This window comes from Cyrtonyx montezumae, unplaced genomic scaffold (genome assembly GCF_038088225.1).
Source record: "Cyrtonyx montezumae isolate F1298 unplaced genomic scaffold, pur_monq_1.0 scaffold_12, whole genome shotgun sequence".
In the NCBI taxonomy this organism is placed as follows: domain Eukaryota; kingdom Metazoa; phylum Chordata; class Aves; order Galliformes; family Odontophoridae; genus Cyrtonyx; species Cyrtonyx montezumae.
The window spans coordinates 492,384-514,661 of NW_027071848.1; the positions used below are offsets into that span (position 1 = coordinate 492,384).

Genomic DNA, 22,278 nt, shown 5'->3' on the forward strand with positions numbered 1-22,278 from the left:
AGTATATTGCTTCACTTTTCCAGGAATAGCTGCAGGGAGCAGTAACTGACAAGGACAAGACTGTAAACTACTTCGAAAGTTAAATATAGGCATTGCTTTATTTCAGTCGATTTCTAATCCAGCCTGATCAGAAGTTGTCTTTAAGGTGGCCCTGCAGGTTGCTTCCGCAGAGCACTTCCCACTTCCTGCTTAACTGTGCACGTAGTTGCTTATTTGAGTGAGAAAGATCTCTCCTTCCCACTTTCACTTTTGATCTATACGTTATTTTGGAAATATTTTGGTGCCCTTATTTCAAGGCCAGTCTGGACAGGGCTTTGAGCATCCCAGTCTAGTGGGAGGTGTCCCTGCCTATAGTGGGGTGGAGGTTTGGAGCTAGGTGATCTTAAAGGTCCCTTCCAACCCAAACCATTTTGTGATTCTGTGATTTCAGTTAGAGTTATTCAGATACTTGTGCTGGTGCCCACTGGACCAAACTAGCTTTGCCTTGGTTAAGGATTTGGCTTTTGGCATACTTTGTTCAAATAATAGAAGCTTGAGAGAATGTGGAGATTTCTACTGTGTTTGGTAAGGTGTAACTCAATATTTGAACAAATCACAGTGTTCACTATGTCTAGTAATTTTATGATTCGTTTGGTAGTGAATGTTTTGTGAATCATGCATACCTAAGCAACTATGAAAATCCCATTGGATATAAGATCTCAATTGATTGTCATCTTCATGTATTTAAATTGGCAATGCAGCACATGATGTCCAGAAGCAGTTCTTCATGTTGTTCTGTTGGTTTTTTTGTTCATTCTTCACTAATAAATCAGCTGGTTCCAAAAGCAGAGTATGTCCTCATAAATATGTCCAAATCATGCAAGCTCATTTTTATGTGAAATTAAAACTGCTTTATTTAAATCTTACTGAATTTTGATGACTATCAAAATGCAGGTGACAAATAGAGACTAATAATGTAGTTAGAAGTGCTGTTAGCTATTTTTATTCTAGCTATGGATAACTTCATCAATGACATTGACTGGGGGATAGAGTCCCACCCTCAGCAAGTTTGCTTATGATAAAAAGCTGGGAGGAATGGCTGACACTCTGGAAGGCTGTGCTGCCATTAAGTGAGACCTGGACAGGATGGAGAGTTGGGCAGAACCAGATGAGATTTAACAAGAGCAAGAGTAGAGTCTTGCACCTAGGGAGGAATAACTATGCAGCAGTGCAGGTTGGGGGATGAGCTGCTGGACAGGAGCTCTGAGGTGAGGTACCTGGGTGTCCTGGTGGATGACAGGTTGACCATGAGCAGTGTGCCCTGGTGGCCAGGAAGGACAATGGCATCCTGGGGTGCATTAAATTAAAAGAGCAGGGCCAGCAGGTTGAGTGAGGCAATCCTTCCCCTCTACTCTGCCCTGTTGAGGCCTCACCTGGAATATTGTGCCCAGTTCTGGGCACCCCGGTACAAAAAAAACAAACAGGATCTCCTGGAAAGAGTCCAGCAGAGGGCCATAAAGGGCTTGGAACAGCTCCCTTATGAGGAAAGGCTGAGAGAGCTGGGGCTGTTCAGCCTTGGGAAAAGAAGACTCAGGGGAGATCTGATCCACGACTATAAATAGCTAAGGAGCAGGAGGTAGAGTGATGAGGCCGGACTATTCTCAGCGGTGTGTGGTGATAGGATGAGGGGAAATGGCCACAAACTGATGCCTAGGAAGTTCAGCACAAATGTGTGTGGGAACTTCTTCCCAGTGCAGAGATGGAGCACTGGCACAGGCTGCACAGAGAGGTGGTGGAGTCTCCTTCTCTGGAGACATTCAAGACTCACCTGGTCACCTACCTGTGCAACCTGGGCTGGGAGCTGCTTTGGCAGGGGGGTTGGACCCAATGATCTCTGGAGGTCCCTTCCAACCCCTGCAATTCTGTGAACTGACATTTTGAAAGTTGATCTTAATGCAGTAGGTACCTTTGTGTAACAGCTGCTAGTGGGAAGCAGCAAATTGTACATAACAACGTTACCTGTGAACAATCATCTGTATTTACAAAACCCGTTATGTTAAGGCTTTTTCCATTTTTTTTTTCTGGTTAATTGCACTTATCACTGAGGTTTAGTTGAAAGATTGAGGGGAAAATATTCTTAACCTCTTAAAAATTTAGTTTAGTCTTACTGAATTATTACATGGTAATGAGTATAAAGCCAGTCTAGCCACACAATAGATGATAGTAAGTTCTCATTTTTATTCAAAGCATACTTAGATTTTTTTTCCTTCCCATCTCACCTGCTTTATTTTATTCTATCTTTTAGAAGAGTCATCCATCCTTCAGAATGTGTTGCCTCAGTCACAGCAGTTATAACAATCTTGAATAAGAGTAAACTTGGGCGTGCTGAGTTATAGTCCTGACTTTGCCTCTGATCTGTTGTGACCTCACCCGAGTCACAGTCTGATTGAGCCATTAACTCCTCTGTCCTCTGCTGCTTGCCTGTCGCTTGTGAGTTACAGTCGAGCTGCATTACTTGTGTGCTAAGTGCTTCTGGAACACTTGCCACAAGTGCTGCTTCTAGCATGAAATTACAGGAATAGCATTCTTACAAAATGCCAGCAGTGAAAACAAGGAATGAAATGAGCTGTACATGAGAAGAGGAGATAATATTCAGCTAGCTTAATCTGTTCTGTCTTTAGTTGCTGTTGTTGTTCTGTGGAAGAGGATGGATAAAAATACGTTTTTTTTTATCTTCAGTATTTCTTTGTAACACATCAAAGTAACAGTTGTGTCCTAACATGCAGGCTGTGTGTTTTTTTGTTTGTTTTTTATGGAGGTGAATACTTGGGTTCTGAATCCCCTGCCTGCTTTCAGTGTGATCAGTGACGTTGCATTACAAGTTTACTAAGTTTACCTTGTGTAGTTCCTAGAGCCTGTCCCTAAAAGATATTCATGGTGTTCTAGGGATGGGGTTCACCTCTAGGCTTGTTAAGGACCATAAAGGGGATTGTTTAGAGCTTTAATTTGTAGATCCGTGCTTAATCATGGTGTTGCAATGAGCTAAGGCTAGATTTTGAAGTTGCAAGCTCTTCTTTAGTTTCCCATCTGTGTATGGGGGGGGGAACCATCAGTTCTTTGCATGGCTCTGATGTGTACCTGCCAGTGATCTGGTTATGAGCTAATACAAAATGTCATCTTCAAGAAACCATTTACTGTGCCACTAGGCTCTTTGTTGTCCATGTTGATTTCTGCATCTTTACTTTTTGAATACCCGAATGTTTAGTTTGTTTTAATTAAAGATTGAGTGAAGTTAGATCCTGACCCTGGTTAGGGATTGTCTGCCAACCTTGTTTCCTTGGGTTACCAGCAAGATTGCTTTTTACCAAGGCAGCATTTTTTGTCTATAAGCCACTGGCATACGAAACAAGATCTTTAGTCTTGTTCTGTTGAGGAGCACTGAGTGGTCTCTGTGTATCTTTTCATTTAATTTGTTTATCCCTGACTATTTTGGTAAACTTACATGTTACCTAGTAACTAAAGAGATTTACAAGGTAGTTGCAATATGTCTTTCTGCAGTGCACAACAATTTATGAACCTCTTGCCTACTTAGGGAGGTTTCATATGAATTTAAGATCCCTTGGTCACGCTGTATAACAAAGTTATACATGTTGCTCGGTTGAATATTGCAGTAATTTGTTTCTACTTGTGTAGCACGCAATTGTGGGGGTGAATGAAATTCTTTGAGGCCAGACTTGTCCTGTTTTCTATAATTGCACACTAGATGATGCCTTACTGCTGCACAAAATGCACCAGACAAGGCATAAACTTGCAACATGAGGTTTAGCCATCGCAGCTGAAGTATGTTATGAATAAAAGTGGAACTTGAGATGCTATGTTGATGTGAAAAGGAGAAAGGTACTGTAACAAAAAGCATGTTGTGACAAAAAGAACACGCAGAAGTTGAAATCAGAAAATATATGGGAGGATAAAGTTCAGTTTTCTGGTGAAATACCAGCTGACAATATGAAGTTTTAAACTGATGCTATCCTAACTCCTGTGTACAGGCAGTCATGTTGGACAAACTTCTGGAGACAGAATGAAACTCCAGCACTGGCTCTGCATTCTTTCTGTCTCTTAAATGGGGTGAAGTAACCCAGTGGCTGAGCAGCTTGGGTTTTGGGGGGGTTTGTTTCTTTTCTTTCTGGCACTATAGGTGTGGCCTTCATTAAGGGCTAAGAACATCTGTAATGTGTTATGGGTTAGTTGTGACCATAAGATATACCTTATTCTCAGTGTCTTTCTTTTATTTGAAAACGTGTGCAAGACTCAGGAAGTTTGAAGTGTTCTAGAAGGCACTGAGCACCACAGATGGGTGGAGAATATTAATTTAGAAAAGCACTTCTCTTCCAGGTGTAAGCTGCTCAGATGATGATGAAAAGCCCCGCAAAAGACGGCGAACTAATTCTTCAAGTTCTTCCCCTGTTCTCCTGAAAGAAGTCCCGAAGGCAGTGACTCCAGTCACTAAAACTATCACGGTGCCTGTAAGTGGCAGCCCCAAGATGAGTAATATAATGCAGAGCATTGCCAACTCCTTACCACCACACATGTCGCCAGTGAAAATAACCTTCACTAAGCCCTCAACGCAGACAACAAACACAACAACACAGAAGGTATGTGGGGGAAGCTGCCAAATGTTACTTTATTTTGGTTTTATCAATGAATAAGATGTGATGTTTGACCCTTCCTGTGAACTGTCTAGCTGTTTTTTTAAGGATTATGATTGGGATAAGGTAATCCCTCTTTAAAACAAAGAGAAAACCAAACTCGTGTATGAATTTAGTTCACCTGTGTGTGAAAGGACCTGGATTGACGGCTGTGGAGACTGAAGCCCTCTTTTTATCCACAGAACAGGTACAGCACAGGCAGCGGGAGTGCAAGCTTCCCCCAGACTGCCCCACCAATGTGCCTCAACCCTGACCTGAAGGGACCACTTCTAGGGATGAGAGGGGATTCAGTCTCCATGCTCATTCAATTCTTGGCCTCTCTGGTGAGACTGCCAACAAGGTTGCCAGTTAGTACCATTTGTGGTGTTGGGTTTTGTGATATGGACACTGATCCACTGAGAACTGGATCACATAGGCCACTGAACAGCCTTCAGATGGTAACAACTATTGGTCAAAGGTAATCTTTCTTATTTCTATTTTCCTTACTTATAATTATTCTTTGCAGTAGTAGATTTCCAGGAGAGGTGCCACAGGCTTTCCCTTGCTGTGCCTTTTGTGTAGAGACTTCGTTCTGGGTGTCTGTAAGATTTGCTCTTGGAGCTGATAGAGACTGGGGAGGGCTTTATTTTCCTTTCAGTTCTAGTGTGCAGTTTCTCATTCTACATTAACAGCATTATGGTGGTCAAATCAGTTTCATTCTCTCAGCTGAGTATGCCCAGGTTTTGTGAGAATGCAGCATGTGGATTTATCCATATTGAAACATGTTATTGGACTTGGATTTTGTGTGGCTGATCTGTTGCATGACTACTTTCCCATGCTTACCAGTGCATTTCAGATCTGTCTGCTTTTTTGTCCTTAAGGTTTAAAAAAGATTAATGCCTCAGACTGAGTTAATTCTTTGTGCAGTTACTAATTAAGGCTTGTGAGAGGAAAAAAAAAAAGAATTTGGCCTTGATTCTGACAGTAGCCAGCCTACAATCAGCCTAACAAGCTTTTATTTTATTTTAGTTTTTTCCAACTGTGAGAGTTTGATACTTGAACTCAAACCTTCACATGGTGTTTCTTCTTTAGTCTTGTTATTCGTTTTATCACTGGTTTAGCAAAGTTCCCATGTCCTGATTTTGGAAACTTTAAAAACAAGGACCATTTCACTGAAGCAATGTGTTATAAAGAACTTGCTTTCTGGCCTTTTTCCATTTCCAAGTTCTTTGTTTTTGTTTTCACTTGATTTACTGTTCTTTGACAGCATCCTTAATCAATCTTCACCTCAGAAGACATGCATAGAAATCTGTGAGTGAGCATACATCACTGAACAAAGCCTTCTACATTCACTGAAGCAAACACACAGCTAACTTAGAGCCTGACTAACCTACCTAGCCTGCTGCTCTTTGACTCACCTTTGTGCAGGAAGAATTTTCTTTACCCTAAGCATCTATAGTGTTATATTAAATATGAATGGTAGTTAAAGCTAGAGTGTGCTAAACCTGCAAAAGGAAAAAACTGTTGGTAGAATCTTTTCATTCAGACCGGGAAATTTTAGGTCTTAGTTTGCATAGTGTATCTTGCTTGTCTGCAGTGATGATGGGAAAATCATTTGTCTCACTGGAGAGCCATAGCAGTGTTGGTGTCTGAACTTGTTGTGCTGCCCTCTTTCGTTGGCTTTAGGTATACTAAAATATGTCACCGGATAAATTTGGTGGGAGAAATCCCTCTTAGTAGTTTTAAATTAAATGACAGACTTGTTAGACTCAAATTGGAACTGCAACGTTTTAAACAAGTGCAGCTGGGTATGAGTTCTTGGATATGAATGAAATTTTTAGTTTCTACATGCCAGCTTTCAGAATTGTTTTGACATTTCAGTGGGTTGGAGAAAGACTTGCCGTAACAACTAATAATGTCACAGCTCCAATTTCTGGCTTCTCTTCCTATAATAAAATCCTCTGTCTGGGACACAGAGGGAATCTAGCTTCAGCTTCTGACAGTTTGGTTCATTTATTTCTTCAGGAACTAGGTTTGATGTTTCTCAAAATAGAGCTGATAGGACTAATTTCAGTGAATGTAAGGAATTTATATCTCAACCCTAACAAAATCAGAAAAGGCTACTTGTCACTTGTCAGTCTTTCTGCTGTAGAAAGATGTGGTACAGTTCTGCTACCTGTGATGAGTTAACATGTAATCACAGGATATCCAGAGTTGGAAGAGACCCACAAGATCATTGAGTCTAGCTTCTGGCTCCACACAACCACCCAAAACCCAAACCCTGTGTCCTTGAGCTCCAGCAGCTCGAGACCATGGCCATTGTTCTGGGCAGGCTGTTCTATGCCCACCACCCACTGGAGCAGAACCTTTTCCTCACATCCAGCCTGGCCTTCCCCTGGCACACCTCCATGCCATTGAATGTTTGAATGTGTGAAAATAATAGTATTTCATTGTTGTGATTTAAGTTTCAAAATATGTATTTTTTTTAATCAAAAAATTCTGCTTTCTGGTTATATTTCATGCAGTAAGATCACTAATCATCATTGCATTTCTTCTCCCAGATTTAACACAGCAGAACATAGAGATACAAACCTGCTTAGTCACAATTAGCAATTGATTTTGAACTGTGATACTTGACAGGAGTTTTTCCCGCATGATTAAACAAAGTGTTATTACGTGATAACCTCAAACTGTTGGTTTTACCTCTTGCTTTGAATGAAGAACAACACTGTTCAGGAGTTGCAATTATATCCAGATGCATCCTACATGCCTGTACTTAGCTGAGGTGCTGAAGTTCTCTTATTGCACTAGGAATTGTGTAGGAAGTTTAACGTGAATAATTTTCCTTTATTAGCTGCAACTTGTCCTGTCTGCTCCTAAATTAGTTATCCTGTATGGAATGGAGCAGGCCCTAATATTCAAAAACTTAAATTAGTTTTAGTGCTGTCTGACTGCGTAAGAAACAAAATTAAACTCCAGAGTCATACCTTAGGATCTTTTCATTTTTAAGATTAGTACCAAAGTTGGGCTTGTGTAGTGTTCAGCATGTGTGTTTGGCCACAGCCCAGGAGCAGTTTCAGAAGTGTTTGATTAAACTGAGGATAGGCTGAAGGCAAAAATAAGGGTGGCACAGCAAAAAAAGTTCTTCCTGGAGTAAGAAATAAGGAGGCAAAGCTGTAGTTTGGAAAATGTGTCCTTTAGGTGGTGGTGAGGTATGGTTAATGTGCTATCATTGGTGGAGGTAGTAAAGTTTTGGTTTTCCTCAGGTCAGAATGTTTAAAAACTGAGTTAAGTAGCAGGGATCATAAAAGTAGATGTAGTGGTGGGGAAAGGAGAGGCAGAGGCAACCATGGTGGTGAAATTTGCTGTCTTGATTCCATCCATTCCATCAATTCTGAGCAAGGTTTCAGTAGCACTGGGAAGTAGTATGAGACTTGAAATTTGCTCTGGCCAAGATTTTATTTCCTCCTTATGTACCATTTTTTTTTCTATTTGATTTTGTTCTATGAAATCATCACTAGGTTTTAAACGTCTAGATTTATGATAAATGATGTGGGGATAATTGGATTATTGAAACCTTTTCTTGAAGTACTTGCATGACAAACTGAATGTGTTAAATTTCTGTCCTGTATGTTTCTATTATTACTGTGTGTTTGTAAATACAAGGAGGTAGGAGTAAACAGAGCAACACAAACCTCCTTACATAAGTAGTTCCTGTGTTAAAAAAAAATAAGAGATGGGTAGTTTTCTAGGTCAGTTGCATAAGGACAGACCTCTTTCTATGTACATCAATGTCAAATCAGATCATGGGCTTGTAAGTGAAGATGGGTACTGGGGTAATGCTTACCATCTTCAGACAAATTGTTTTCAGGCAGATATGAAAGAACCTCTTGTTGCTGAAGACTCTAATTAAAACAGAAATTGTTTCTGAACCTAGGACAGGTTTTTCACTGATGAAATATTGATTGCTTGCATCCTGTGGATCAAAAATATTTCTCATTAGAGACTCAGCAACTGTTAGTTGTTGAAGAGAAAAATACATTTTTTGTTCTCTTCATTGCCATTTCTTGATATTTGCACTAGATTAGGGAGAATAATGTTTAAAACTTGCTTGAACTCCCTGCTGCTTTGTTCAGAATGGGCTTCAGGCTCCCTAGCTTGGTCAACTGAACCCAAGCACTTTATTTAATTCCTGTCTGTTTGCCTTCAAACAAGCAATTGCTATCTAATTAATGTAGAATCATCTTAAAAAAAAAAAAAAGGAAAAAACCAACAAAAGAACAAAAAACCTTCTAAGGAAATGTTGTAACTGTTTTTTCAAACTAAGGGAAACTTTTAATTGCCAACAGACATGACTGACACTCTCAAAGGGTCTTGATAAACATGTATAACAGAACTAAACACTCATGCACCAATACGTTACTGAAGTTTTATACTCTTTATAAGTGCAAAGAACACATGAATTTCTTCTTTTTTTTCTTTTTTCTCTTTCCAGGTGATAATAGTAACCACATCTCCAAGCTCTACTTTTGTACCCAACATTCTTTCCAAGTCCCACAACTATGCAGCAGTTACAAAACTTGTTCCGACATCAGTCATCGCCTCAACTACTCAGAAACAACCAGTGGTCATTACTGCTTCTCAGTCCTCTTTGGTCAGCAGTAGCACCAGCAGCAGTAGCTGTTCCACTCCCTCCTGTACTGCAAGTACAATTGCTGTGACAGCTGTGGTATCGTCAACGCCCTCTGTGGTCATGTCAACAGTAGCACAAGGTATGCTGGAAACACTGTGTGTAAGAGCTTTTTCACTCACAAGTTAGGCTTTGCTTTGACTACGGCATAGAGATGTGCTTTATGTTTACATGTGCTGAGTTCAAAAGAGGAGAACAACAAAAACTCCACTGATGAAACTAATCCAAGGTACAACAGAGGAATTTTTGCTGGGCACAGCTCTTTTTCTCTTCAACCACTGATGTGTAAATTCAGTTCTTAAAGAGAATGTGGTGAGGCAGTGTGGCAGAACTCTTGGTTTGGAAAAAACATTTCGGTATTAAAACAGTGCCCCAGAATGAGTGTCTTTAGAGAGCTCTATCTGATTCATGAAGAATGGGTATTTCCAATATCATTTGAATATCATATTGATTGCTTCTCTTAATGACTTTACAGAAGCATGCAAAATTAACACCAAGTAAGTTAAGTTTATTCTTGACATACCCAGTATTGTAAAACTGCTGAAGTATTAAAAAGTATTCTAAAAAAGGCTTATATATTTTTATCTACGTGTTTTATTGTCAGCTTAACTTTCAGGTCCTTAATATCTGATTGGGCCTGAATTTAAAATCTAAGTTGCTGATTTCTAGTTGTGTCTATGCCTGCTAGCATGATTGATTCAACTCTATGCCCATTGGCTGACTCTTTGGGTGGGTAGCTATGAGTGAATGGAAGGACCTCAGCAATCATTTACTGTTTCTGACAGCAACAAATGTTGTGTAGCATTTTTCCTGGTCTCTGTTTTCTATTCTTTCTCCATTCCACACCAAGTTGTACTGCCAAATCAGGGTTCAGGAGTCCATATTGCTTCTGTTATTCTGCTCCTCGAGGTAGATCAGTAATCTACAGAGCGTAAGAGTTTACAGCAGAATTTCATATTGAACTGTGGATTTTAATTTGATTTGATCTTGGAAGTGGCAGCTACAATTCTAAAGTAACTTATACTGGTTAAAGATTCAATGTAATTACAGAAGGAACTGATGAAACATTGTGATAAACTGATAGTGGCTCCCACTGAGGAGAAATGAAATCAGTGAACAAGAACAGTTGACTGAGAAAAGGGAGAAGCTCATAGGTGAGAAGAGGGTTGCTGATTTAGATTGATTGCAGGTTGTTACGACTGTTAGTATAATTGCTGTCTATAGTTGTAGAGAAAAATTAGAGATATTAAAGCCTTCCACTTCAGCAGGGACGTGGTTGAAAATTGCCAATGTAAGGCACAGAATTTGTCTGCTTATGGATGTGCAGTACAGAATTTGAGATAAAGCCCAAATTTGCTGGAAATGTTTTGACAGCTATGCTAGCTGTGCAAGGAAATAATCTAAATGCTTATGTATTTGGAAGATTTTTTTATCAGTCTGCATCACTTTATTACTTGTAAGATTGTTTAACCTTTCATCAGAAAAAAACATTCCACAGTTTTCTAAATCACATACCATTCCTTGATTCATTTTTGTAAGATAGTGGTTTTTTTTTCACTAGCAGATACTGCCTTATAATGGTAGTCATTCCCATATCCCTAGCTTGTTCCAGTCTTGATTTTTTTTTCCCACTATAAATATTTTGCTTTATTGATCTGGCTCTGAATAGATTTGTGAAGCTATTTGTACTACAAAAGGTGCAGGAAATAGGCTAGTATTGTGGTCTCTGTGTTACCTGCCTGAAGATATTCTACTGTCACATTGAAAATCTGTTTAAAGTTCCTGTGACACTGAACAGCATTTCTCGCACAAGTGGTATTTATTTTTAACTGCTCTGTATTTATTAGCATCTTTCAGAAGTAAAGGCAGTTCAAACAGAAGAGTATTATATATAAAGAAATCATATTTTTCTTTCATATTGCACTGCTAAATCTCAAAACATTTATTCTTTTGCAGGTGTATCTACTTCGGCGATTAAAGTAGCCTCTACCAGACTACCTTCCCCAAAAGGTTTGGTTGGGAATCCAACACAGATCTTAGCACAGTTTCCCAAACAGCATCAGCAGTCCCCCAAGCAGCAACTACACCAAATGCAGCAGGCCCAGCAGCAGCAGCAGCCACAGCAGCAGCAACAACAGCAGCAGCCACAGCAACAGCAGCAACAGCAGCAGCCACAGCAGCAACAGCTGGCACAGTCTTCTGTAGCTCAACAGCAGCCACAGCAATCTCAATTTCCACCTGGCATCAAGCCCACCATTCAGATCAAACAGGAATCAGGTAGTTGGAGTTAATCTTGAGTCATATTGCCTACTGTGGTCTAACCCCGAACCTCAAGAAAGCAGGGCCAGATTCTGTCCCAGATGTAGAGAGGGAGCTGTGAAGGCATAATTGCTTAAGGACAGTATTTCAAAATTAAGTAGTAGAGAAGGATGTTATAATGTTGTCAGCTAATAATAGTTGAATTCGATTCTGTCATACTTCTTGTTTGGTTCAGGTATTGCAGACCGTGCTTTAGGAGTAACTGTTGTATCATTACTCTTTGAAAGGTAGGTAATTATCTTGAAAAGTATCTTAGTTGAAACATGAAGACACTGGTTTTCTGAAGAGCCAAGAGCTGTTCTGCTGTATCAGCTGGAGAAAAAACAAAAGTTAATCTGTGCTTCCATTCTTTTTTGTGGTCCAGAAATTGAAATCTATTTTTGAGGTACTTGTCACAGCAAAAATACAATTAGATCTGAGTCTGGGAGTTGATCTTAATTATTTTTGTAACGTTGATTCATTCAGTTGACTTTGGGCAAGTTGCATAATCTTTCTTCCTTGGCTTTACTCTACTGTAAAATACAGTTCTTAGTGAGACATGGTAAGAATTAATGCTTGCAAAATTACCAATTTAAAATAAACAAGAAGTGCTATAAAAGTGCAAAGTATTTTTAAAACCATATCTCAATAATGCGATTGGTAAAATTATTATTTTGTTTGTACTATTTAGTTAAAAAAGAAAAAATTAAAACAAGCTATGGAATGAAGAAACAATCTCTCCTACCCCTGCTATTTAGTAAACTTCTTGGATTAAAACACCATTGCCCTGGGGAAAAAAATGGAGACAAATAGGACATCTCCATCCTCCAGTTACTAAACAACACCTCAGTAAGAGCTTTGCTCTGTGCCTTTTACTATGGTTTTGGGCTCAGAGTGCTTTTTAGTTGAAATTTCTTTAGAAATGCCGTTTGATGCCTCTTCTCCCTGGTAGCTGTGAATTGATTTTCATGAGGGCTTGGCTTATTATCCAGTGTTGTGTCTGGATGATGCAAAGGCTTCAGTTTTTCTTTCCTGACTGACAAAGCTTACTTGCTTTGTACTGTGCTTATAGTCAACAAAGAAGAAGCACACATCTTTGGAGGATGTTTCTTGGCCTGAAAATTGCTCACCTACAAACATTTGTGTAGAAATACAAATGCCTGGATTCTCTTGGGATTAACTCAGGCTGGGTGTTGTGTAGCATTTGACCAACGCAGTGGAATCTCAACGTGGAACTTGACCACCTGAGATACAAGCAGTCTGGATGTACTTTTGAACAGACGACAGTGATCTTTTGGTTTGCAGCTGAGAAGTGAATCTTGCAGATCCCATTCCTCTACAGTAACTGAGTGAAAGTGAGCAAAATCACTGTCATAATGAGGTGTCCCCATCCTTGCTACTTCTACTCCCGAGTTTATTTCAGCCCAAATCCTCTCAGTGTCAAGATAACCACTCAAGAGGAGAGACAATAGTTTACTTACACCCATCCATACTGATTGTGCAGGAAACTTTTTTGTGTATTCGTAAGGATGAAATTCAACTGGGCTGTTTAAGACATTAAAGCTTACAGTCTAAATTCATGAAGAACTTTCCCTTTTAGATACTTCATGGTAGATGGAACAATTTGGTATCGGTTGTAACCTGTTGGCCTGGGAAATGTGTTGTATTTGAGTCATGAATCTGAGAAGTTTAAAAATCAGTGAAATAAATCAGGGGTGGAATGCAATCCCGTGACTCAGTGGGAGTCACTAGGAACTGAAACAGGCACATGAAAGCGAAAATGATGACTATCTTATTTGCAAAGAAATCTTAAAAAGAACAAAAAAACTGAACCATCAACCTCCCCCCCCCCCCCCCCCAAAAAAAAAATCACCCACAGAACAGTGAACAAACAATTAAAAAATAAACAGGCCAAGAAAAAGGAAAACCACTTTCATAATCATATACGGGCTCAGAATAGAAGCCTTGTGAGGCTACCTGCCCACTAGGGCTCGGTCTGAGAAAGCATTTCAGAAAGCAACTTTTCGTGCCTGTATTTTAACAGTAACCTTTCTCCTTTCCTAGGTGTTAAAATAATCACTCAACAGGTGCAGCTCAGTAAAATCCTTCCCAAACCAGTTACAGCGGCATTGCCCAGCAGTAGCAATTCACCTATTATGGTGGTTAGCAGTAATGGGACTGTCATGACAACTAAACTGGTCACTACTCCCACTGGTAAGTTACGATTCTGAGAAGGGAAGGGAGGGTAAACCCAGGCATGCAGGTAGCAAAACATGATTTACCAGGGGGAAAAAACACTTCCCTCTTGTAAACAGTGAGCACATCATCACATTCACAGACCTGGATAATCATGCTAGATAAGGATTTTAGCTGAGTGCTTTTATTCCTCTTTGAATGAATGCAGGAAACAATGAAAATTCCATCCTCATTGAGTTGATTTCAAAAAGTGTTTTATTTTTTTATTTTATTGCAATTTACACTGATACTTTGCACTTCTGTAGCACCATACATTAGACAGTTTACATTTGTTGTTTGTTTTTTTTTAGGTGCCTCTGGTAGGTAGGTCATTATCATTTCTATTTCACATTCATGGACTTTAAAAGACAGATGACTTGCTCATAGTCTTGCAGTGAATTTATAAAAAGGGCAATAAAGTGAATTTTAAAATCCCTTTTTTTTCTGGAGATCTAATTGTATTTGTGTTCTCTTATTTATTGAAGATCAGGAATAATACAGATGGTGCAAATTATAAGCTTGTATGGGGGAAATGTGCAAAGCAGCTTTATCCCAGTTTTCTGTACTTTTAGCACGAGTTGGGAATATCAGCTTATGTTAATGTTTAATGATAGCTAAAAGAAACCAACAATCTTTAGCTTTGCACAGACAGTTCCAAGCATATAAAAAAGAATAAGTTTTGCAGTTCTTTTAATTGGTATTAACCTTGTTCTGCTCTCTTAGATTTGAACCTAGGGCTTTCTTGGTGCAGCAAGTTGGTTTTCTCTGTGATGTTTAGCAGTTAATGTCTGTAGCTCGTTATTGGCAGCAGTACAAGCAGGGCGAAATTGTGTTTTTAGTGTAGCTATTGACTCCTGTTATTATTTTGAGCATGTTGTTCTGTGTACTCACATCTTATTCTGTTCTGAGCACGAAGAATAAAATAGGTTTTAGCTGAATGCTTAGTCTATACAATTGTGGTATCATTGTAAATTACACTGGGGTCTAAATGTATCTCTAAGGGAAGTAATTGCTAGTGTTTCTACATTATTTGTCTCATGGGCAAAATGGGAGTCTAGGCCTCTTCAAGAGGAACCACAGAATTGTAGGGGTTGGAAAAGGTATCAGTTCTCATAGTTTCATCAGAGAACTAATTTTGGGCTTGTAGTGGAGTAAGTGGCAAATGTTCAGGTTGGATCTATGTGTCTGTTAGAAAGTAAAATCTTGGGGATGAGGATGTGAATTAAAATGTGTCAGTCACAGAACATGTGGTACAATATTTCACAGAACTCTTTACTAATTTAAGGACAGCATATACTTGAACATTGCTCTGCGTGTTTAGGAACTACCTGTAGGTTCACAAGGGGTAGTAATAAGTTGCAGTATAGGGTCTCTTTAAATACAATCTAGTGCTTTTCTTCTAACATAACTGCTTTTTCCCCCAACCTTATAAATCATAGGGAATTGTGTTTTAACAGCAAACTTCTGTTGCTTTTCTTTCTTTAACACAGGAACTCAAGCAACATACACACGGCCAACAGTTAGCCCCTCAATAGGTGCTCGGATGGCTGGAACACCAGGGGCTGCAACTTACGTGAAAACCACAAGTGGTAGCATCATTACAGTAGTACCAAAATCACTGGCTACGCTGGGAGGCAAGATTATCAGCAGTAATATTGTTTCTGGTAGGCATATGAGTTGTTTTGTTTTTATTACGACTTAATTCACAAGCAAGTCTACACTTGCTCAGACTGTTCAGGGCTTTTCTGTGCGTTGCATGCTTAAGTAATATTTAGGACTTTTATTGGAGAGGTCAACTCAGAAGAAAAACAGCTGAAAGTGAAGATAAATAGTGGATAGAAGGTATGGATTCTTTTATCCCTAGGTAACTCAGAGCTCAAGCTGCTGGTTCTTAGTAGAGACCCAAAGTATCACCAGCCAGATCCTGGCACTAAATGGCACAGCAGAGACTGTGGTAAAGCCACCCTGGAGCATGATCTGGTAGAGATACCTCAATTTTTCCAATCCCAATTTCTTATTTTGGGCTAATACAATAGCTTCTTTATCCTGTTGCAGGTATGATGAGTTCCTGAGGAGATTTCTAGATAGACTAATGAGTTTATAAGCATAAGTGAGTATTATTGTTCTGCTGAGCAGCAGCTATTGCAGGGAAGCCCTTACTTGGTCTCGATAATGGTTTACAAAGTTTATAATGAAGCATCTGTAGGCATGACTAGTGGGTAGAAAGTAATTAGGGGAATTCTTGGGATTGTAGCTGTGATGCCTGAGTAGTGCTTTCTGCAAAAGGAAAGTGGTGGAGGTGGTAAAAAAAAAAATCAACAACAACAAAAAAAACAGCTGTCTGAGTAGATATTGAAGTGGCAGTCTGATAACATTAATGACATAAATATCAGTGTGTGTACTGTTGCAGATTGTAGAGGGTGGTCCAGCATTGCCCATTACTTCAGGTTGGATTACCTGATGCAGGGAATGGATCTTACTACATACAGGGAGAGGAAGAGAAATAGCCAACACAGCTCTTTAAAATAATTAACAATAAAAATGATTAGGAACTCAACTTCGAAGATCTGATTTTAACAGTAACACAATAGCATATCTTTCTTCATTTTCTTTTCTTTCTTCAGTCCATTATTAGTCATTTATATTGCAGCAGCTCAATTCTAGGAAGTGATGGCCTTTCTCTTGGCTAGAGAGCTATTACTGATAAAATATAGGTTCTTCTGCTGAAGTCATCTAAGTCAACCCTTATCTGTACAGGTAGGACCTTGACTTGAGTGTTAGTGTTGCACTTATCTCCCCTAACTCTTGCTTTTGAGAAGTTAGATGTATTATCCTAAGAAACCTGCGTTAGTCTGTTCTGTAATTCATGAGAAGAAGCTGTCTCTTCTAATACAGAATGAATTGCTCTTGTCCTGTACATGCCTGTATTGACTGTGGTTAAAAGATTTGTAGAGCAAGCAGTTGATCTTTATGTATTGAGTTGGGTGACAGAAGTTCCCATTCCAGATGCTTTCTTGTGCACTAGGATGTAAATACAGTGATCCCTATGCAGCCAACTTCTCAAGTGAAAGGAAATATAAATGGTTTAAACTTCACATTCTTTCTTTTCTCATTAAAATTTAGGGACTACAACCAAAATCACTACAATTCCAATGACATCCAAACCCAATGTGATTGTTGTGCAAAAGACTACTGGAAAAGGAACTACAATTCAAGGACTTCCTGGCAAAAATGTTGTCACAACGTTGTTGAATGCTGGGGTAAGTAAGACTTTCAACTCTAAAGATCTGTTGCCAAATGACAGATTGTGCTAGCTGCTGTGCTCTTTCTGCTAAAGTCCCAATTAAAAGCAAATTTTGCATGAGCTTTCTAGCGTATACAGCACGCCTTAATGTCAGGGATATTAGAAGAACAAATATATTTTTCAGATTATTAAAGATCTTCAAAACAAGCTGGGATTGTTCCCAGAATTAAATGATGTTGCCCTTTTTTTCCAGTTACATGGTTAGTAACCCTGAAGATTTAAGCAGGAGTAGAATCTTAACCTTTTAGTGCTCTAATGAGAACCTTAGGCCTTTACAAGCTTGCATTTCCATATGTGTGTCCTTTGGGCAGAAATAAGCTGTTCCTTTGCAGTAAAGGTACCATGTTTAATTTCCTGCTCCTGAGTGTTGTGTAGTGATGTAGTTCTTGAATAACATGATGAGTAGTAAAAACAGAATCAAGTTTCTAGATGCAGCTGGATTTTCCTTTGCATGTGACGAATCTGCTTTCTGTTCTTAGCTAGAACTGTGAGATTTAATCCTTTAATCTTGCAGCCTTGTTAAGTTTACTTGTGTAGTTCAGCAGGAGTCTTTTTAAAACCTCTCAGGAAATTTTTTTTTGAAGATTTCAACTTTTCTATATTAAGTTTAAGAACAAAACCTAAAGCTATATGTACATGCAAATAGGAATCTCATGATGTTACACAGCAGGAGACACCAGAATGTGATGATAATTCTGGAAATACATATATGTAGTTGTTGGAATTTCCATCTTCTTGATGGGAATGGGTAGAAGTACTGAGAGAACTGGCAACTAACATGGTTCCTCGTGTAGTTGTTACTGTGCAGAACTAAAAAAGCATGCTCAATTTCATGCTGTTCTTAAGCTATCAGGAGTCTAGTTATATTTTCAAAATAAATGAACTTTTAATTATGACTTTTTAAACTAATATCTTGGGCATGAGGATAACACAGTTCTGTATTTATATCATTTATTTTTAGCATCTCAATTTGAGTTTCATAGATGTTTTGCCAAAGTGTTGACAGAAATAAGAGGCTTTAAAAAAAAACATTTGCAAAAGATGCGAGGAAGGTTTCGACTTAGATAAATTCTTTGGAGCAACTTCAAGAAACTTCAGTGTTGTTTAGTTACTCTTTATTCAAACCTTCAGAGCAGCTCAAAAAATAAAGTAATGGAACAGAGGATTTTGGTAGTTTTTCCATTTAAAGCCATAGTTTTTTTTTTAATTATTTTTGGATGTTCTTTGTATTAAATACATCTAGTTCTAACAGCAATAGGTTGATATTGTGGTACACACACTCACCAATAACTGTGTATTTTTTTAGAGAAGTGGGTCTCTTTGAAGAACTTCACTCAGTTAACCTGTAAACTTTGACTTCTCTACAGGGGGAGAAAACTGTTCAGGCAGTGCCAGCAGGAGCAAAACCTGCTATCATCACTGCCACGAGACCCATCACAAAAATGATTGTTACACAGCCAAAAGGAATAGGGTCCACGGTCCAGCCAGCCACCAAAATCATCCCAACTAAAATTGTTTATGGTCAGCAAGGGAAAACGCAGGTACAGTGAGGACCCATTTCTGTTTTGAAATGTACCCCTAAATTTTAACGGGAAATAGATCATTTTTCACTGTGTTGCCACAACTATTGTGAGATTTAATATATGCAGAATGTGTCTATGGGGAATGAGACGTAAGGAGTAATGAGGTGGCCTTGATTCTGGCTTCTTGAGCACAGTGTTGGCACTTGTTAGCTATTCATGGAGGCATTAGAGCAAGTTGAATTATTAAGCCTGTTACATAGCTGAAACTTAAAATGTCTGGTCATGGCTCTGGAGGGCTCTTTTTAGTCTCAGAGCTAATGACTAGATCATCTAAAAGATGTGGAAACTGAACACAGGTCATGTGTCAGATTCGAGAGTCTTACTGAAGTTGTTCTATCATTGATGTATTTTCAGATTTCCCCTGCAGCCTTGTGTTGTTGGCAGGGCTGTAGACAGAGAATCTGGCTTTTGTCTGGATACTCCCAGTTTCAACTTTTTTCTCTGGTTGCTATTTGCATATGGAAGAACTAATAGCAGGTGTAATATTTTGTGTGTCTTGAGCATTCAAGACATGGGCCAAGGAAGAGAGGTGTTTGTCCTTACCAATGCAGTGCATGTTCCAGCTCACTTATCTAGCTTTCTCTTGTCCACACCGTTGTAACCAGCTGCAAAGAATGACTGCTTAGTGCTTTATTATGTTAAGTGCTCAAAATTACTGAGAAATACATTCCTGTGCAGTGCCATTTACTGGGACTTCATGGTTTAACACTCAGTGTTGCTGAATTTACAGGTAGACTTCTTATAGCAAGTTATCAATGTTGTCTAAGTCTTGTACGTAGATCTCTTTTAGTGGCACACTGTTCTCTTATTGCTCAGATCTGTTTTCATGAGTGCTCTTACTGTGTGCAATCTGTCTTTCTAACTAGGTCCTCATAAAGCCAAAGCCAGTGACATTTCAAGCAACAGTTGTGAGTGAACAAACTAGGCAGTTGGTAACTGAAACATTACAGCAGGCATCAAGGGTAGCAGAGACAGGAAATTCATCTCTTCCAGAAGTGAAAGAAGAACCACAAAGCTACACTGATAGCAGCTCTTCTTCTACAGAGTCCTCTCAGAGCTCCCAAGGTACATATCAGTGTTTCCTAAAATATGAGTGGAGTTTCTCCCAAACTTGCTAATTAGCTTCATATAGCTCAGTGTATTCCTTCAGCACAGTTCTTCACTTGGTCTGTAGTCACTGAGTGTCACTGTCATTTTCCTTATGGGTTTATTCATCTTTTGTGTGCTATTTAATAGAAATATTGTTATATTTTGTGAAAAGTATAAATAATATTTCCTTACTGGGCTCTGACTTGCTCTTATACTGATTGTGTAGGGTACAGCCACTGTGGCTTCAAATTCTGATTCAGATGCAGCTTCTCATGTGAAAGAAGAGGATAAATAATAACTAAAACTCAACCTTTCTTCTGAAGTGACCATAGGGTGTATCACTGCATTAAATAAAAGGAAATGTCTCCTAGTAAAACACATTTATTTATCAACCAGTAACTTTTTTTGTATAATACCATAACTTCTGGTTTATACTGTCATTTTCAATAAAGTTAAAAAAAAAAAAAAAAAAAAAAGGATTGAAGTTTCAAAACCTCACCAAAATAAAGGCAGTGCAAATTCAGAATACTGTATGCATGTTGATAATCAGAACTGCTAAAAACCTTCAAGGTAAATTCACCATACAAAGAGACATGCTGAACTTTGATTTATTAAAGCTTTAATAATGAACTAAGAAATATGAGAACTTGATAACATCAGTTGTGTTTTACTTTGAGTCCCTTGTAATTAAAAACTAAACAAAAGCATTGAAGTGTGAGACTTTACGTCCTTGTCAAAGTATTGATAGCTAAAGAATAATGGCTAATGTAGTTTAATTTTGAACCCAACTGTTGCTTCAAGCAAGATGTTGTGCAAGAGACCTCCAACCCACTTGGTTCCATGATGACTCCATGTGCCTTGTGTTCTTTGTCAGCAGATTCTCAGCCTGTAGTCCATGTAATTGCTTCAAGAAGTCAAGATTGGTCAGAACATGAAATAGCTGTGGACACCAGCCCTACAATAATTTACCAGGATGTATCCAGTGAATCTCAATCAGCTACTTCCACGATAAAAGCTTTGCTAGAACTTCAGCAGACAACAGGTGTGGTTGGTTAGGATTACTTTATACACATGTGGTTGGTTAGGATTACTTCAGAGCACTCAGCTGCTACTTGCTTAAACAGCAGTTTGCAATAAGTCTTGGAATTGAAAAGCACTTACCTCAAATCAACTTCTGTTTCTTTTTTACTCTATAAAAGCTCTTTTGAAACAGTTATATTATGTACAAAATCTATTAAATTAAACGGCTCCATTTATACTGGAGATCTGTTTTAATGCATCCTGCTTTTCTTTTCTTTTCAAGCAGTGAAGGAGAAGTTGGAATCGAAGCCTAGGCAGCCTACCATTGACTTGAGCCAAATGGCTGTCCCAATACAGATGACCCAAGAAAAGAGACATTCTCCAGAAAGCCCTTCAATTGCTGTAGTAGAATCAGAATTAGTTGCTGAATACATCACAACTGGTAAGTGGCTAAGACAGTCGATTGTAGTTTTGTAATTGAATTCTGGAGAGTTTATTTTTGGAATTTTCTTATGCTGGAGTTTTCTTTCACTTGTTTCACTGCAATTCTTCAGAGAGGAAATGATTGTTTTCGTCCACTACTGAGACCCTTTGCAGAGAGGGCAGAAAATGCATCCACTGGAGAGTGTTTTTAGTTGAAACAAATGATTTTTGCTTCAAGATGTTATACTCAAACAGATATTCTGTCCTCTGATTAGATGGTGAGGACAGGCTGCCCTTCTTGTCTTTAGGGAAAATGTCGAGTAAGGAAGAATTAGAAAATGAAGTTACAGAAACTACACTTTCTTTTTTTTTTAACTTCATTCTTATTGGCAAATTTTTACTTGCTTACAAGCACAAACTATGTTTTTCGCCAGGTGTGCGTTTGAGTTCCTACTGTAGTCCTCCTTCGTGTGCTGGAATGATTTGAACTGCTAGATTTGCACTTCTTAAACAAATTGTTTGAACTGAAATTATATTTGGGGGTGCAACCCTTATCTTCTATATAATTTTCTTTTTTTAAACACTTCAATCCTCCTATCTGGATGTCCTTTTTGTCTCAGCCCATGACTCCTTTCCACTGGACAGCTCCCTAATGGTGTCATGTCTCTCTGGATGCTGTCTGCTACCCCTAGAATCCTAGTTTTGAGCCACCTCCATGCAAGGGGATCCAATTATTTGTTTCCTGATTTAATTTCTTAAGTCGACATTGTTGATCTACCTACTTTCTTTATTTGGAAAATGAAAACAAGAATGTATTGAGGAAGTGAAATAAGTATGTGTCTGTAACTTCAGTGTTTGTACCATTAAATATCCAATCTAATTTCTTTTTATTTTCCATTTTCCTGCCCTAAACTCTCTCCCTTGCTTCCATCCCTTCTGTGGTCTAAATTTAAGGTGTGTGAAATTGGGGGT

General features: G+C 38.8%; 1 protein-coding gene across 1 annotated transcript in view; it reads left to right on the forward strand.

The window, feature by feature from the left end:
• Positions 1–22,278, forward strand: part of EMSY (EMSY transcriptional repressor, BRCA2 interacting) — a 38,333-nt gene that overhangs the window by 8,903 nt on the left and 7,152 nt on the right. The window contains 10 exon segments of the mRNA XM_065729908.1: positions 4,372–4,631; positions 9,160–9,436; positions 11,311–11,631; positions 13,717–13,866; positions 15,378–15,551; positions 17,011–17,147; positions 18,559–18,732; positions 19,641–19,839; positions 20,741–20,905; positions 21,170–21,325. Coding sequence (XP_065585980.1) covers positions 4,372–4,631; positions 9,160–9,436; positions 11,311–11,631; positions 13,717–13,866; positions 15,378–15,551; positions 17,011–17,147; positions 18,559–18,732; positions 19,641–19,839; positions 20,741–20,905; positions 21,170–21,325 — 2,013 coding nt within the window.